At 39.4% G+C, this 18,833-nt stretch overlaps 1 protein-coding gene across 2 annotated transcripts in view; it reads left to right on the top strand.

Annotated features, from left to right (window-relative positions):
• KIF14 (kinesin family member 14) overlaps nucleotides 1-18,474 on the top strand; it is a 65,818-nt gene extending 47,344 nt beyond the window's left edge. Inside the window, exons 21-28 of one of the 2 annotated variants that reach the window (XM_021717125.1) lie at nucleotides 2,705-2,799; nucleotides 6,795-7,019; nucleotides 7,212-7,396; nucleotides 9,793-9,951; nucleotides 11,730-11,852; nucleotides 16,349-16,423; nucleotides 17,540-17,678; nucleotides 18,063-18,474. In XM_021717125.1, coding sequence (XP_021572800.1) covers nucleotides 2,705-2,799; nucleotides 6,795-7,019; nucleotides 7,212-7,396; nucleotides 9,793-9,951; nucleotides 11,730-11,852; nucleotides 16,349-16,423; nucleotides 17,540-17,678; nucleotides 18,063-18,439 — 1,378 coding nt within the window. In that variant the 3' untranslated portion in view covers nucleotides 18,440-18,474. The remainder of the gene's footprint in view (nucleotides 1-2,704; nucleotides 2,800-6,794; nucleotides 7,020-7,211; nucleotides 7,397-9,792; nucleotides 9,952-11,729; nucleotides 11,853-16,348; nucleotides 16,424-17,539; nucleotides 17,679-18,062) is intronic. The other variant, XM_008067107.1, reaches the window with a different exon arrangement.
• The last annotated feature ends 359 nt before the right edge of the window (nucleotides 18,475-18,833 follow it).

The following is an 18,833-nucleotide window of genomic DNA, read 5'->3' as shown; positions in this document are numbered from 1 at the left end:
AAAAAAAAAAAAAAAGATAGAGTTGGGCTCTGGCACTAAAGTGAGCTAAAGATGGTCCTTGGGTAAAATTGGGTGAATAGATCTTGGGACACTTAAACCAACCTACAGTAACATAAACCTCCCCAAAATTTATACCAGATCAACAAATTTATCAGAGAATGGCCTATGAATATCTTTGGATTGGGATTACTAGTTTATTATTTTTATTATAAACAGATGTAAACTTTGTGTACTTATAATCATGGATCACAATATGAGCATTAGTAACTAAAGAGCTTTACATTTTAGTCTATTGAATGTTGGTAATTTACATCTTATTTCTGCAGACTTTTAGGTTAGTAATTAGAGAATCAACAGAAGTTTAAAATGTTATCAAAAATTCAAACATCTCTTAATATTTTTTAAGATTTTGAAATTGATGTTTTTTTCTGGCAGGATATTTTTAAGGAACTTCTGTAAATTAAAAGTAACTTTTTTTTTTTTTGAGTTGGAGTCTCACTCTGTCACCCAGACTGGAGTGCAGTGGCCGTTCCCGGCCACCGCAGCCTCGACCTGCTGGGCTCTGGCGATCCTTCCGCCTCAGCCTTCCAAGTAGCCGGAATTACAGGCATGCGCTACCACGCCCGGCTGATTTTTTGATTTATTGTAGAGATGAGGTCTCGCTGCCCAGGCAGGTCTCGAACCCGTGAGCTCAGGCAATCCACTCACCTCAGCCTCCCAAAGGTGGGGGATTACAGGCTGAGTCACCAAGCCCGGCAAAAGTAACATTGAAAAAACAAATGAATTGCTCTTAGTCTGAGACCTTGTGTATGAAGTTTCAGCCTTGTAATAATGTTTATGACAAAATTGCAAACTCTGAGAATGCCTGCAGGTAATGGAAACACTGACAGATTCTTAATTATAGAACTTCTACAGGGCAATGATATGCCACATTTGCTCTGCAATAAAATAGACTGGTTTGGCTGCCTATAAATTTTGATATGTACTGTTGACAGTTAAAAGTAAATTTTCCCCTGAGGTTAAGTAAAAACTCTTTGAAAGGAATGTGACAAGCATTTTCTTTATTTGGGTTTAAACATTGTTTAACCATAATAGTGTTGCAAGAATAAGTTTTCCTAGTTTAGACTCACTGTAATAATACACCCTCTTTTTAATCCCTAAGTTAAAAAACTGCAGTATGTGAGAACTGATATTTTCTCTCCTTATCTGTCCTATTTCTGTGTATTGTAGGAATTCATAGAAGAAATTAAATATTTGAAACATTTAGGTTACTACTGATAGAATGCTTTTGTTTAACAATCTTTTCAACAAACAGTATTTTTTAGAGTAGCCAACAGTAGTAGAGATTTCTGTTAGGAAAAAGACTTCAAGGGATCCACTAAATTTAGATCTAGGTCAAGTAGTTTCATTGACATAAGGAGCTAGAGTTGGAAGTTAGAAAATTTATAGACAAATGGCAATATGCAAGCAAGTTGCTTTTTCCAGTAGCAGAAAGGGTAGGCTCCTTTTTCGAGAAGCGGTTAGAAAGAATAGCAGCCTTGACAGCCAGCCAATCACACTCAAGGCAGAAATTTGAGCATTTTTATAGACTGAGAGAAAAGAGGCAGCAGGAAGACCAATTAGTGATAGAATCATTTCTTCTCTTTGTGCATCTGCTACACTTCACAGGTATTATGCTTTGCACGCAGTGTAGCAAAACAAACAAACAAACAAAAAAAAACAACAAAAAAAACAAAACATGGTAAGGCCTCATCTCTGCAATAAAACAAAAAATCAGCCGGGCACGGTGGCATATGCCTGTGGTTCCAGCTACTTGGAAGGCTGAGCCCAGCAGGTCGAGGCTGCGATGGCCGTGAGTGTGCCACTGCACTCCAGCCTGGGTGACACAGTGAGACTCCACCTTAAAAAAAATTTTTCTTTTTTGTATGGTGAGAAAAGCATCAAGTCCTAGCTCTGTGGTTACCTTGTTCAAATCAGGTATTTACTTAGATATGTTTTACATAGATCACGTCCCTGTTTAAAATCCTTCTCCGGATAATTCGCTCAAGATAAAATCCAAGCTTCCATAGTTGGTGCACAAAGTCCACTTGAAAGTCCCTTGCACACCTCCTAGCCTCATCCCTTACCCCCCATCATAGGCTGCCATCCTGAACCTCATTTGGTTCTTAAATGAGCATGCTTTCATTATCAACAAGTCTTCTACATCTGTTGCTTGTGTCTGAGACACTATTCTCTGTTTCCAATCCTATCCCATTTTGGCTAACTCCCACTTGTCCTTTGGGGTCACGGCTCCAAGAGGCTTTCCCGGCCCTTTGTGCTGAGTCAAGTTCTTTTACAGAGTCTATCATAACACTCTGTGACCTCATCACTGTATTGTGACTGTTTGCCTAATTTCTCATTTTTGCTCTGGACTTTAAGGTCAGAGAGCCGAGAAGCCATGTTGGGCGTGTTCAACACAATATCCAGGGCCTGCAAATAGTGTTCAATAAATATTCTGTTTAATTAATTATATGTTAAAACAATGCCTATAAATAGCAAAATTCTTGCTCCCTAACCAAATGAATTTATCTCTTGTTGAAAGGTGTTTCATGGAAAACACACACATGAATGGTCATTTTCTTCAGATAATTTAAAAATAAATATTGTTCATGTTATTATTTCATGCGGTATGTAACTACTGATCTTATGGCTTGTCATTTTTCAGGAGCAGGAGTTTGATGAAGAATAGAAGGATTTCTGATTGTTTACATGACATACAAGTCCACCCAATTCAGAATTTGCATTCTTCACATTCATCAGGTATTTTTTCAATAAATTTTCTGTATAGTGAAGCTGGATGTAGTGGCTCACGCCTGTAATCCCAGCACTTTAGGTGGCCGAGGCAAGAGGGTTACCTGAGCTCAAGAGTTCAAGACCAGCCTGAACAACATGACATGACCTTGTCTCTACAATAAATCAAAAAATCAGCCAGGCATGGTGGTACATGCCTGTGATTCCAGCTACTTGGAAGGCTGAGGCAGAAGGATCACCTGAGCCCAGCAGGTCGAGGCTGTGGTGGCCGTGAGTGTGCCACTGCACTCCAGCTTCGGTGACAGAGTGAGCTCCAACTCAAAACAAATTTTTTTTCTGTAACAGTGAGAAAAGCATCAAGTCCTGGCTCTGTGGTTATCTTATTCAAATCATTTCATTTCCTAGAAGCTTCTGTTTCCTCTAAAATAAGGAGGGTGGATTGATGGCCCCTTCTACTTCTAAAATTCTGGGCTCTGTGATTTATTTAAAAATCTTTAATAGAATGGCTAATTCAAGTGTGGAAGACATGTGTATATTCCAAAATGTCTGAAAATATTACTTTATAAGTGAAAAAAGGCAAAGCACAACTGATTTTGTGTTATTTACTATCATTTGTGGGAGGGGAAGAAAAAAGATGTATGCGTAGATGCTTGTAAATAAATAAGATCTCTGTTGAGAACTACAACATCACCCAAAAGTGCTAATTGTACATGGAAGCATGGGGCATGGGACAGGGCAGGAAGGATGCTTCCTTTTCACTTTGGATGCTTCGATTTCTTCTTAATTTTGTATAAGTAATTTTAAAATGACTTTAATTTTAGGAAAAGTTATAGGAATTATTTCTCTAAATAATTATTTTGTACCAATGTTTATTATAATGTTAATTTGCCTATGGACTGAGAGGATACACTATAAATTTGTATACACTATAAATTTAAAATTAAAATTTTAAAATCACTACCTACTAACAATAGACTACTACACAGCAATAAAAAAGAAGGAATGACTGATTCACACAGCAGCCTGGATGAATCCCAAAAATATAATGTTGAGTGAAAAAAGCCAGATACAAGAGTACATACCGTATGATTCCATTTATATGAAGTTCAAGAGCAGACAAAACAATGATGACAGAAGCCAGAGTATGGCAATATGGTGGTTACCTTTGTTGGGAGTTTTTAACTGGGAAGGTTTTAACTGCTGGGATAGGATGGGGGAAATGTTGTGTATAATACGTTCAGGTAAGTGGGGGTTACTTCGATGCATATTTAAAAAATAAACTGGACTGGGCTCAGTGGCTCAGCCTGTAATCACACGCTTTGGGAGGCCGAGGTAAGTGGATTGCCCAAGCCTGTGGGTTTGAGACCCGCTTGGGCAATATGGCGAGACCTCAGCTCTACAATAAATCAAAAAATTAGCCAGGTGTGGTAGCACGTGCCTGTAGTTCTGGCTACTTGGAAGGCTAAGGCGGAAGGATCGCCGGAGCCCAGCAGGTCGAGGCTGCGGTGGCCAGGAGCAGCCACTGCACTCCAATCTGGGCAACAGAGTGAGACTCCAACTCAAAAAATAAAAATAAAAATAAATAAAAAATAAAGAATAAGCTGTACACTTAAGATGTATGTACTTCATAGTTCATATCTTATGCCTTAGTAAACAAAATATTTTAAAGTAATTATGTAACATAATAATCTATTTGATAAAGTCCTCATAGAATATGAATAGCCATAAAAGTAATTATATCTCATCTTGAGTTTAAAGAAATTAGGGTTTTTTTTGTTTGTTTTTCAGAAGATAATTGTGATCCTATTACTTATTTACTCTAAATTAGATTAAAATATGCTGCAGAGTTTTTATTTACTGGCAAAATAAAAAGATATATAGCCATGGTAACAACTTATTTATTCAATATTTTTTGGGAGCAAGATATTTTACAAAGGTAATTTTTTTTTTGAGTTGGGGTCTCACTCTCTTGCCCAGGGTGGAGAGTTCTGTGGCTCAAGGTCATCCCAGCGTCGACCTGCTGGGCTCTGGCAATCCTTCCGCCTCAGCCTTCCAAGTAGCCAAGCACTACAGGCGCGTGCCACCACGCCTGGCTAATTTTTATTTATTTATTATAGAGATGAGTTCTCACTAAGTTGCCCAGGCTGTTCTCGAATACGTGGGCTCAGGCAGTCCCTTCACTTCAGCCTCCCAAAGTGCTGGGATTACAGGCTTGAGCCACCACACCAGGCCTACAAAGGTAATTTTAAGGAAAGTCAGAGATATGTGAGATCTTTACTTATTTGCAGTTTTCTGAGAAAGAAATGGAAACTCGTATGTGCACTTAGTAGGAAGCTGTCTGTGCAGCTCTGAGTGGTGGAAGGAGGACCAGGCCTAGGAGGAATGGGCTACACCACCCGTGCCTTAAGTACTTTCTAGCTGTGGGAAGTTAAGCAAGTGTCTTAAATTCTCAAGTTAGGGGCCATCTTTTAAAACTATACTTAAGTTAGGGGCCATCTTTTAAAACTATACTTTTCATGTTCGTGTTGGATTTTTTGAATGCATTAATATACTTATCTTTTTTAACAGAGAATATGGTTAGGTGTTCTTTTTTTTTTTTGAGTTGGAGTCACCCAGACTGGAGTGCAGTAGCATGCTCACAGCCACCGCAGCCTCGACCTGCTGGGTTTAGGTGATCCTTCCATCTCAGCCTTCCAAGTAGCTGTAACTACAGGCACAAACTACCACACCTGGCTTATTTTTTAAGTTATTGTAGAGACGAGGTCTCACCAAGTTGCCCAGGCTGGTCTTGAACCCCCAGGCTCAGGCAATCCTCTCGCTTTGGCCTCCCAAAGTGCGAGGATTACAGGCTGAGCCACTGCGCCCGGCCTAGTATTCCTGATGACTATAATATGGTTATCATCATCATCATGATACTGATTCATTATTACTATGTAACTTTGAGTTTTGTAGCTTTCCTTTTTTCTTTTCCCAAATCAAACTCTTATCTTTGTTCTATACTTTTAATGTTCCCCACCCTTTGCCTTTATTCTACTTCCTTTCCATTTGTTGCTTTTGCTTCTAATCACTGATGGACTGGGCCAGAAAACAATTTTTTAATGTTGAATGAGAATCATTATACTCATGTATTAGCACTCTAGAATAAAGTTATTTCCAGAGCCTCTGAATGAGGTCTTTCAAGCTTTTCCTTTACTCTTCTGGTTTGGACAGTGCTTAGAAAATTATGCTTTCTGAAAGTCTATCTTCCAGAGATATGCTGTATTAGCTGTAGGTAATCAATTGACTTTAGCCTATCTTGATTATAGCATACCTTAAGAAGGAACTATTTTAAAGTAGAGGTGCTAAGACATTCCTTTTAATGCAGTTTATTGCTGCTTACCTTTCTAGTTTCTGAATTAAGTTCCTAATTTTATGTAATTGTCATTGTTTTCATCTATTTAAGGTTCTTTAGGCGTTAGAGAAAATCCTGCGGGGTGTGGTGGCATGTGCTTGTAGTCATGCAGAGGTTGAGGAGAGACGCTTGTTTGAGCTCAGGAGTTAGAGACCACAATGTGCTATGATTGTGTCTATGAATAGCTACTGCACTCCAGCCTAAGCAATATAGCAAGACCTTGTCGAGAGAGAGAGAGAGAGAGAGAGAGAGAGAGAGAGAGAGAGAGAGAGAGAGAGAGAATATGAATCTCTACCAAAAAAGTAAATAAAGAAGATTAAACCAATGGCTACCCGGGTCATGTGGATTCTCTGTTCTCTGTGTTGCAGTTGAGGAGGTGCTAAATCTATGGATTGATGCTGTGGAGAGGTTAATTGATCCCTGCATAGAGTTGTATTTTCATTTTGGCACTTACAGAATAAGGATGAATTGAAATAAGGATGGTGTACTTTGAATTGACCAATGATTTGATAATATAGAATTGTAGAATTCTATGTTCTATAGAATTGTTAGTGCATTTGAAAGTATTGTTCCTATAAATGAGACTTAAGACGGCTGTTTTCTGTTGATATAGGTGTAATGGAGAAACCAAGCACCATTTACTCAAATTCAGGAGAATCATTTCTTCCTGGAATTTGCAAAGAATTGATTGGTTCATCATTAGCTTTTCTTATACAGAGTTATGATGAAGAAAACACTATAGCAGATAGCCTGATGAATAATTTTTCAAAAATTTATAAAGGGCTAGTTGCCATTTCCAAAGCTCATGAGGAACAAGATGAAGAGAGTCAAGATAACTGTAAGCAATTCCACTGCTTTTGTTAACTCACTTGAATGATTATTTTCTGCACATTACATTTTGTTTTGAATGATTGTTTGGCACACTTGGCATGCATCTTTTGACTGTGTTAAAATGTTATAATGATGATCATATAGTAGTTCTTTCATTTGGGTAGTATTTCTTCCAATAATTTTCCTTCTTCTTTCAAAGTGTTTTCTTCTGATCGTGCAATCCAGTCACTTACTATCCAAATAGCATGTGCTTTTGAGCAGCTTGTGGTGCTAATCAAACACTGGCTGAATGGTTTACTACCTTATACCAGCACAGCAAGACTTGAGGATGAATTGAAACAAGAAGTTAAAAAACTGGGAGGCTACTTACAGTTATTTTTGCAGGTAAACTGATTTATTTATTATCATTTGAAGAATTCATTTGTTCAGTAAGTATTTATTGACTTTCTACTGTCTGCATCTCCCCCAAAATTAGATCTGTAGGATTTTCAAAAGTGCTTTCTGTTTTGAAATCCTGAAACTGTGGATGTCTATAATTGATTTATTGATCCAAGACATACATGGCTCTTTATGTACCAGCAGTTCTAAGTGATTTGCAAATATTAACTCATTTGATCCTCACAGCAAACCCCGAAGTGGGTACTGTTGTTACCACTATTTTGTAGAAGAGGAAATAGAGGCACAGGGAGGATAAGTACCCCATCCCGTGTCACATGACTAGAAAGTAACAGAGTAGGTGGATTTGAACCCAGGCAGTCTTAGACCCAGAGTTCATGCTCTACCATTGTACCATGCTGGCCCTTGATGAGGGCTATTGGGAAGAGAGGCAGAGTCTTGCTCTGGTTATGGATTGAGTTTCAGCTTGTACTGAATTAGTCACAAGCTTGCTGACAGAGAAGGAAAGTAATTTTGTCTTCCTGCTTACCTTGTCTCAGGTAAAATTAGGTTTGGCTGTGAGGAAGAAGTAGGAAAAAAACTTATTTTAACCTTTTTTACATAAAATCTGCAGTAGACATTGTGGCAGTGCTCCACAGAGTCCTCAGGATCCAGCCCCTTCCAGGCTCCCCTCTGCCATGCCCAGAGGGCCAAGTGTGCCTTCTTATAGGATAGTTTCTGGAAATCACCACATGACACTTCTACTTATGTCTTTGGCCAGAACTTCATTATTTGACCACATCTATCTGCAAATATCATGGAGAAATGTATTTTTAGAATTCTGGACACCTGTGTGCTAAGCTGAAAATGAAGGGCTCTATGACTGTGGAAGAAGTGGTAGGGTATTGGTATTGAATACCTAGTGGTCTACCCTATCAGCGAAATGCTCCATTATAATTCCTTGACTATAGGAGAGGAACGGATAAGAAAATACCAAGAGGGCCAGGTTTTACTTTTAAAAATGGATAATTAGACTTTGTAACAGAATGTTCTAGAATATTTAGACAAATATTATATTATGGTGCCCACCAAGAGACTTTCCATATTCTATTATCATAGTATAATTTTTGTTGTGTCAAATACTTCCTAAATGGGTTATTTACTAGCTAGGATTTGGTTATCTTTAACTGACTGAAATTAAAATCTGTGTTTATTTTTAATGTCCATTGTTCTCTCTTAGGAGGTTTTCCTGGGTCTCCCCGAGACTTAGTTAAGCACCTGTCTTACTTGCTTCTTTAGTAACCCTGGGCTTCACCTAGCATGCCTTTTAATATACTATATTATCTACAAGCCTGTACATCTCGGTGGACAATAAGCTCTGAGGAGGAAGAGGGACTGTGTCATTTTACAAGGCTTCACCGTATAGTAGATGCGCGGTTGGATATCTTGTTATTGAATTCACTGTAAAATCACATTGAATGAAGGTTCACTTTGGATATAGGGGATGGAGAAATTAAATGACTAAGACGGGGGTGGACTGCAAACAGATGTGAGTGAAGTAATATAGGAAGAAGAGGCTCTGTCAGCATAGAACAATGACAACAAAGGAGCAAAGCTGGAAAGCCAGCAACTGAGGGTCTGACTTAGGCTTGAGCCTATGGAAGGCAGCTGGTTGGAGGATGGTCAGTGGTAGAAGCCAGTGAGTGAGGCATGCTTTGTTGGTGCTCAAATTTTAGAAGCAATACAAGAATAGTGGGGGAAAAAACACAGATTAAAACTCTAGCTAGGCACGGTAGTTCACGCCTGTAATCCCAGCACTTTGGGAGGCCGAGGTGAGAGGATTGCCTGAACCCAGGGGTTTGAGACTAGCCCAGGCAGCTTGGTGAGACCTCGTCTCTACAATAAATGAAAAATTAGCTGTGTGTGGTAGCGTGTGCCTATAGTTCCAGCTACTGGAAGGCTGAGGCGGAAGGATCGCCTGAGCCTAGAAGATTGAGGCTGTGGTGGCCATGAGTGTGCCACTGCACTTCAGCCTGGGCGACAGAGTGAGACTCCAACTCAAAAAAAAAAAAAAAAAAAAAAAGGCAAAAGAGCCACCATTTTGTTCCTTTCTTTTGGTATTCACTTATCAGTTCTGTCTTACATCTCATTAATTTCATCCTTGCCTTATGTCTCCTATTAGTATGTTAGGTCTTTGAGGATAGAGACTATATCTTACTCATTTTATCATCTTTAGTAGCTATGAGGCTGCATGGTTCCTGGTTCTGACTGAGACATTTATAAATTAAGGTCACCATATCAATGAATGCATAATTTATTTTTTTCAGATTGTTTTCCTTGTCTTTTATTTACCACCTCTTATAATCTCACGTATTTTGATATACTGGTCCATTTTTATCTTATAGGGATGCTGTTCAGATATTTCATCTATGGTAAAAGAGGCTCACAAGAAAGTGATCCAGAGTGTACAACAAGCTGTAAAGTGTGTGGGACAGCTAGCAGTTTTGAAAGGGAGCAAGCTACATTTTCTGGAAAACAGTGACGATGAAGCTGCCAGCATCCAGGTAATTTAGCAATGTTAGTTTTGAAAGACTTTATCTTAGGAAGCATTAGACTTCTGATGATAGTATCGTATCACTAAGCATGACAAGTTGTTATTTTTCTTTTTGTTTTTTGTTTTTGAGTTGGGTTCTCACTCTGTCGCCCAGGCTGGAGTGCAGTGACAAACTCACGGCTACCACAGCCTCGACCTGCTGTGCTCAGGCAATCCTTCCACCTCAGCCTTCCAAGTAGCTGGAACTACAAGTGCAGGCTACCACGCCTGGCTAATTTTTTGATTTATTGTAGAGATGAGGTCTCGCCAAGTTGTCCAGGCTGGAAGTTCAAAATAGCTCATGCTTTTAGTAATTTGCCAGTAAGATTCAAAACAGTTTCAGGCTGGGCATGGTAGCTCACTCCTGTCATCCCAGCTCTTTGGGAGGTGGAGACGAGAGGATTGCCTGAACTCAGGGGTTCAAGACCAGCCTGAGCATCATGATGAGAACTCATCTCTACAATAAAAAAATCAGCCAGGCATGATGGCGCATGCCTGTGGTTCCAGCTACTTGGAAGGCTGAGGCAGAAGGATCATCTGAGCTTAGCAAGTCAAGGCTGCAGTGGCCATGAGCATGCCACTGCTCTCCAGCCTGGGTGACAGAGTGAGCCTCCGACGCAAAAAAAGTAAATAAGTAAAATAAAATAAAACCGTTTCATTGTAAATTGGTTATATGTGCTAGATAATTTTGTAAGCCGTATTTTACCTTTTGGATTCTTGGTCTGATGATAGCCATCTACTTTAGAGGACTTTCTCAGCCAATCAACATATGAAAAACTGTGTAATTCTGAAAAATATGTATTTGGTTGCTTTAATTACTTGTGCTGTTAAAAACATAGCATTATAAGCCAGGCTTGGTGGCTCAGCCTGTAATCCCGTGCTTTAGGAGGCTGAGGTGAGTGGATTGCCTGAGCCTGAGGGTTCGGGACCCGCCTGGGCAACTTGGCGAGACCTCATCTCTACAATAAATCAACAAATTAGCCGGGTATGGTAGCATGCACCTGTAGTTCCGGCTACTTGGAAGGCTGAGGCAGAAGGATCGCTGGAGCCCAGCAGGTTGAGGCTGTGGTGGCCAGTAGCGGCCACTGCACTCCAGTCTGGGTGACAGAGTGAGACTCCAACTCAAAGAAAAAAACCCAAAAAACATAGTATTATATTAGAATGTTACTGTGTCCTAGCAACATAGAGCACTGCCTCAGATGATAAACATTCTTTGCAACATGTCATATGTGGAATATTTATTTTTATTTTGTGTAGGAGTCTCATTCTGTCGTCTAGGCTAGAGTGCAATGGCACATTCACAGTCACTGTAGCCTCAACTGCTGGGCTCAGCAATCCTTCTGCCTCAGCCTTCCAAGAAGCTGGAACCACAGGCATGTGCCACCACTCCTAGCTAGTTTTTTTTTTTTTTTTTTTTGTGGTAGAGATGAGGTCTCACCATATTACTCAGGCTGGTCTTCAACTCCTGAGCTCAGGTAATCCCCTCACCTCCACCTCCCAAAGTGCTGGATTACAGGCATGAGCCACCACGTCTGGCCATATGTGGAATACTAAATTACAAATTTTTAAATTGCATTTCCTTTTAGACTATAGATTGTTAGTTCTTATTTCAGCTTAAGCCGGATTTAGTAAACTTGAACTGTATTACAGCCCCCAAATAAGCAAAAAATATAACTTAAATACTTGATGATTTTAGAAAATATATATAACCTGAATTTTTCAGTTAATGCTTAAAATACTTTTATCTAGGAAGAACTTATGGATGCTATTTGTGATGGAGTATGCTTAGGAATGAATGTGCTATTAGATTCTGGACTAGAAAAAGCAAAAGAACTTCAGCATGAACTCTTAAAGCAGAGTACACAAAATGAGGTAAGACAAATAAAAGAATGTTCTGTATATGCCAGATAATATAAAACTTGATTTAAAAAAATATGTTGTCAATGAATTAAATTTTTATACATTTATATATTTTAATTTACTTTGAATTATTTTTCATTGAAGAGTCTAATGACACCGTGGTGTCATGGTGATGTTTCCCAAGTTATTCTTGAGTTGTTTGAACTCTATTTTTCTTAATATTTTGCTAGAATCTGCCAAAGCTATTTTCAATGTGAATCCAGCCCCGATAAACTAAGCCAAGAGTGGAGTGTGGTAGTGACACCTAGTGTTCACTTTCTGATTGTTTTTTTTTCTTCCTTGGCTTTGTTTATGTCTCTCCTCTTCTAAGAATGGAAACTAACACTCATTGATCCAGTATCTTAAGCTAAATATTTTTCCAGAGGCAATCACATCAGATATTTTGTATCAAGATACAGAACTGGCCGGGCTCGTTAGCTCAGCCTGTAATCCCAGCGCTTTGGGTGGCTGAGGTGAGTGGATTGCCTGAGCCTGTGGGTTCAAGACCCACCTGGGCAACTTGGTGAGACCTCATCTCTACAATAAATCAAAAATTAGCCGGGCATGGTAGCGTGTGCCTGTAGTTCCAGCTACTTGGAAGGCTGAGGCGGAAGGATCGCCAGAGCCCAGCAGGTCGAGGCTGCGGTGGCCGGGAGCACGCCACTGCACTCTAGTCTGGGTGATGGAGTGAGACTCCAACTCAAAAAAAAAAGATATAAAACCAATGAATGTTTCAGTGACTTCCTAAAATATGCTTCCTCATCTCCTCCAGCTAACTAACAAAAGCATGAAGCAGTGCTGTCTTAGAAATAGCACATTAGGAAAGGTCTGGGTTTTGATAGTAAAAGGCTTGTGTTTGAAACCTAACTCTATCACTTTCCACTTAGCATTTAGCAAGTCACTTAATGCCCTGATCCTGTTTCTTCACCTGTCACATGTAATAATACTTACATCACAAGTTAAACTATTTCTTTATTGATTAATTTCCTCTGACAGTTACTGGACTAGGTGCTTTCATATAAGAGTAGTGAACTTCACAATTTTTCAAGGTGGAATTTACTATTACTTTTTTGAGTTTCATTGAATTGTACTACCTTTTCCAGTCACTCAACTGGAAAGCTCTGAGTAGGATTTTGTATTCTGCCTGACTCCAGAACCCATCGTGCTATATAAATAAGTTTTAAAAATCATTGTTAATGCATTTTCTTTATTGAGAGTTACTATTAGTGAAATGGGAATTGGGAAGGTAAAAGTTCAGCTCTTATGAGACTAAATTGCAGAGACTTGTCTTTTCTAGAATCTTGTTGTAACAACTTGTCATTAAAACCATTTCTTTTTTTTTTTTGAGTTGGAGTCTCACTCTGTCACCCAGGCTGGAGGGCAGTGGCATGCTCACGGCCTCCGCAGCAGTGACCTGCTGGGCTCAGGCATTCTTCTGCTTTAGCCTTCCAAGTAGTTGGAACTACAGGTGCATGGTACCACACCTGGCTAATTTTTTTATTTGTTGTAGAGACGAGGCCTTGCTAAGTTGCCCAGGTTGGTCTCAATCCCCTGGACTCAGGCAATCCTCTTACTTTTGCCTCCCCAAGTGCTGGGTTTATAGGCTTGAGCCACTACACCCAGCCATGAAAACCATTCTTGTCCTTTCCATTTCTCCTGCTGGAGTAAACTGGACTGGGGCTGAGCTACTTGGGGATCCTTAGTTTCCTGAGATCTTACCTATGAGGATGTCTACTCGTTTACAAATCTGTTGATCATGTGGGGACTGTTAGTGTCCACCCCTCTGGGTGGCTGTTTCCAGGAAGGTGTGAGGTAAGCAAATTTTTTTTTTCTTTTTAGAGAAATCTTGTCATTAATGTACTTCTAGTTCATCATAGCTGAGGTGAACTCTCTATGTAAGTCACAGAGGTTCTACATCTGTTTCATCAGACTGTAGGGCTATTCTTTTTTTTTTCTTTTTTGAGTTGGAGTCTCACTCTGTCTCCCAGACTGAAGTGCAGTGGCTGCTCCCAGCCACCGCAACCTCGACCTGCTGGGCTCCAGCAGTCCTTCCGCCTCAGCCTTCCAAGTCACTGGAACTACAGGCACACGCTACCATGACGGCTAATTAGTTGATTTATTGTAGAGATGAGGTCTCGCCAAGTTGCCCAGGCGGGTCTCGAACCCGCGGGCTCAGGCAATCCACTCACCTCAGCCTCCCAAGGCGCGGGATTACAGGCTGAGCCACTGAGCCCGGCTCTGTAGGGCTATTATAGATTTATCCCTGGCAAGACAAACTCTGTCTCACAATTGGGAAAAGACACTGAACTGAAACAGCTCTCCTACTTCTGTGTAGCCTTAAGCAACTTACCTGAGCCTTACTTGTTCCATTTTTTAAATGAGAATGATCATACTTATTTCATGAAATTATTCTGAGGATTTTATATGAGATTAAGAAACAATGTATATGAGAAAACTGAGAACGTGGTGCCTGGCAAATCTTAAGTCACTCAGCTTGCCTACATATGTTCTCTTTTTCTCTGTGTATGTCTGTTTCTCTCACTTTGTATGTTTTGTTTTAAAAGATTAAAAAAATGGTCAGACACGGTGACTCATGCCTATAATCCCAGCACTTTGGGAGGCTGAGGTGAGAGGATTACCTGAGCCCATGGGTTCAAGACCAGCCTGGGCAACTGGCGAGACCTCATCTCTACAATAAATCAAAAAATTAGCCAGGCATGGTGGCACGTGTCTGTAGTTCCAGCTACTTGGAAGGCTGAGGTGGAAGGATCACCTGAGTCCAACAGGTCCAGGTGGTGGTGGCCGTGAGCATGCCACTGCACTCCAGCCTGGGTGCCAGAGTGAGACTCCAACTCAAAGAGAAAAAAAAAATAGATACATTCAAAAGGAGCTCATATTATCACTGAATCAAGATTTTGGGGGTCTAACCATGTTCTAGTACACAGGATGCTGATTTCAGCATGATGTGACTTTTAAGAAAGGGCCATACTGCCTGGCGCGATGGCTCAAGCCTGTAATCCCAGCACTTTGGGAGGCTGAAGCGAGAGAATTGCCTGAGCTCAGGGGTTCAAAACCAGCCTGGGCAACTTGGTGAGACCTCGTCTCTATAATAAATCAAGAAAAATAAGTCTAGCGCATGTCTGTAGTTCCAGCTACTTAGAAGGCTGAGGCGGAAAGATCACCTGAACCCAGCAGTTTGAGGCTGTGGTGGCCACTGCACTCCAGCCTGGGCAACAAAGTAAGACTCCGACTCAAAAAAAAAAAGAGGAAAGAAAGAGCCATACTGGACTGTCAGAACTCATTTAGGCTGCCCTGAGTTCTCAAGTGTGGCTCTGCCCAGCTGCAACACCACTTACCACTAAAGCACTTTGTCACTAGGTGCAAAGTCATATTACTTTTGCAGTCTATCACTACTGCAAAAAATTTCTGCTGGCAGTAAGTGTTAAAGGGTATAGAATGAGCTGATGAAAAGTAGAGATAAAAAGAATGTATGTGAATGTGCTAAGTCAGCTGTTAAGGGAAGAGCAGATTTTAGCTTTGGTATTATTTTGAGGAAATAAGCAGCCAAGGGGTTAGGCCCATGTGTGTGCAAGTTATTCTACCTGTGTGTTTATGAAGACCTCTACCCTCCTTCCTCTCATTTTCTTTCTACAGTATGCAAACCTGTGCTTTGTTCATGTTAGGGTTTTAATTTATCGTAAGTGTATCATAAATATTATAAGTTAAAACTCTTCTAAGAATATACAGAAGAAAAATAAAATTTCCAAAGAAATAAAAAAATAAGCTCAAACATAAGGCATTGGATTTACAATTTTTAAAGCTGGATTTTTTTTTTTTTTTTTAACCACATATAGCAAATTTGAGTTAGACCTAACGAAGTACTCTGTGGTAAAGCCAGTTACATTCTTAAACAGAATCCCCTGGCAGAAACTGCTGAGAAGGTGCCTTAAGGGGCAGCACTGAACAATAGACAAGCAAAGGCTTAGAATTTAGATTCAGGCTGCCACTCTGGTTCTGAGTCTTAGGTGTCAGGACCCAGGATCTGTTTCCTTATTGTAAAATGGGGATAGTATCATAGACAGCATAAGACTGCAACTGAGAATCAAATAAGGAAACAAAGTTCTTAGAGTGTAATATCTGCTTAATACGTTAGTTACCTCACCCGCTTCCAAGGGAAGTTTTGGAGATTTCATACTATAAATATTTGAATATAAGACAAAATCTATTCTTATAACAAACATCAGGTGTTCATATTTAATGCAGAAATCAGTGTGTGATTTATTTTGAAAGAAATTCTACTTATGGTTTAGATGCTCTCGAGCCATTGAAATGCAATCCTAGAAATCGAGCTCTAGTCTTCTAACTTCTAGACTAGAACTTAAAAAAAAAAAATCTGGTCCCATACTCCTAGAATTTTTATATGTCTAAGTAATTATTTGTATAATAAAATATTTTAATGTTCTCTATAGGTTACCAAACAGATTAAAGCAAATGCCATGGGATTGATTAGATCTCTTGAAAATATCTTTGCTGAATGGAAAATAGTAAGATAAATTTTAAATTGTTTTTGTTTAATTTTGTTTTTGAGTATATTATCCTTTTACTTTGTTCAAGGGTAGATAATGTTATTTCTGTTTTTATCCTTGCTAGAGACAACTCCTTTCTGGTTTATTTGAAACATGTACGATAGCTCTCTAGCTACTTCCTCCTGTGTGACATAACCTACCAGTTTTAGTAATGAATAAGGAATTGCATAGAAATTGATTAACATTAATATATATGTTTCTTACTGCTGCTGGTTTAGTAACTGTCAGCTTTTGCTTGGGTAGTCATTATGGGCTAAAAAAAGTGTCTAATAGTGATTGTGCTCAAAGATTTTTAAATACAGGCAAATTAGACAAATTATTTTATCCCCATGTCACAGTTAAATAAAAGAATACAGATTAAGAATATAATCAGTATGTTAAAAAGGAAAGTAATTCCTGTGGCTTGAACATTGTTATTTAAATAAAATAAATGGAGAGGTTATAAAGTTGAACTCTTAAAAATTAAATAGGCCGGGCTCGGTGGCTTAGCCTGTAATCCGGCGCCTTTGGGAGGCTGAAGTGAGTGGATTGCCTGAGCCCGCGGGTTCGAGACCCCGCCTGGGCAGCAAGACCTCATCTCTACAATAAATCAAAAAATCAGCTGGGTGTGGTAGCGCATGCCTGTAATTCCGGCTACTTGGAAGGCTGAGGCAGAAAGATCACTGGAACCCAGCAGGTCGAGGCTGCGGTTGCCGGGAGCGGCCACTGCACTCCACTCTGGGCAACAGAGTGAGACTCCAACTCAAAAAAAAAAAAAAAAAAAATTAAATAGGTTTATCTTTTATGGATCATAAACTTATTCAGTTTTAATTTGTCTAACAAGAATTCTGTTTATTCCGTTCTCGTGCAATAGGATGATAGGAATTTGATTTACAATTAATTTAAAAATCTGATTTCTTTTGAAAAACAGTCATTATTAATATTGTATTTTGGTCTTGCTTATAGAGTTAAGAACTGGTAAAGAAATTAAACTTTCTTAAAGATAAGATTCTGACAATTGAAATTTTATTGACTAAACCTACTGCCATATAGCCCATTGCTGTATTTTTTTAAATATTAACTTTATTTACACAGAAAGGTTTCAGAACTCGAGTGCAAGAAGATAATTCTGGATACCGATATTCCATGAAGATAGTTAATCTTGCACCAGAATTCTTGAAGTTAAAACATTGCTTAGAGAAAACTATTCAAATTATTATTTCTTCACTGAGAGGTATATACTCAATGGAATTTGTAATCAAAATGTTATAATTTATTGAATCTTAGACATCTTTCTTTTTCATTTCTAACCTTTTCACTTTTTAGTCACTAACTAAACCTAACTAAGCTACATCATTAATATTAGTTACCAATATAAGAACTTGTATAATTGAATTCCCAATTAATTTGCACTCAAAAGTATCTCTGCCTAATTAGATCCTGAAAAACCAGTTGCTTATCTAGCAGATAAGCTCTTTCATTGACTAATCTTAAATAGTTTAGGATTGTCTTGATATGATCACTTTGACTTAAAAGATATCTAGAATCATATAAAGGTCATAAATACCTGGTCAAAACTGAAAAGGTCAATTAACTTTTTCTTCTCCCTCTTACTTAGGATGCAACAGTGATGAAAATCTCAGTAATTATGTTGAAAGTATTTGCAACTTGGCCAGTGATTTTCACAATGGCTTCAGTGTGTCCCCCGCTTCTGTTGACAACTCTGAGAATGGAGTACCTCAAAGTGGCCACAAGGAACTGGAATCTGTGGCTAAGTCACTCCTCTTATGTTTTGAATCTGAAGAAAGACCTGATTTGGTGAAACCTTGGGAAACTTGTAATCAAAATGCTAGAGAAGAAGAACAACAATCTAAATCCAGCAAGACAGACTGCAGTAAGAATAAAGGTGTGCCAAAGCGTGTCTATGAACTCCATGGTTCATCCCCAGCGGCGAGCTCAGAAGAATGCACACCCAGCAGGATTCAGTGGGTGTGAATATCACTGTGTAAGTACTTTGTGACCATCCATGAAATAAAATGGACACTTGGTGGGTAATGTTCCTTAAGCAGGAGAATATCAAAAGAAATCAAGCTGGGCTTGGTGGCTCATGCCTGTAATCCAGCACTTTGGGAGGCCAAGGCAAGAGAATTGCCTGAGCCCAGGCGTTTGAGACTAGCCTAGGCAACTTGGCAAGACCTCATCTCTACAATAAATAAAAAAATTAACCAGATGTGGTGCACATCTGTGGTTCCAGCTACTTGGGAGGCTGAGGCGGAAGGATCACCTGAGCCCAGCAGGTTGAGGCTGCAGTGACATGCTCACAGCCTGGGTGACAGAGTGAGACTCTGACTCAAAAAACAGAAAGAAAAAAAAAATCAGTATAAACGTT

Source organism: Carlito syrichta, unplaced genomic scaffold (assembly GCF_000164805.1).
Source record: "Carlito syrichta isolate Samal-C Ts95f unplaced genomic scaffold, Tarsius_syrichta-2.0.1 Scaffold309294, whole genome shotgun sequence".
Lineage (NCBI taxonomy): Eukaryota > Metazoa > Chordata > Mammalia > Primates > Tarsiidae > Carlito > Carlito syrichta.
This window is presented reverse-complemented; position numbering and strand designations above follow the sequence as displayed.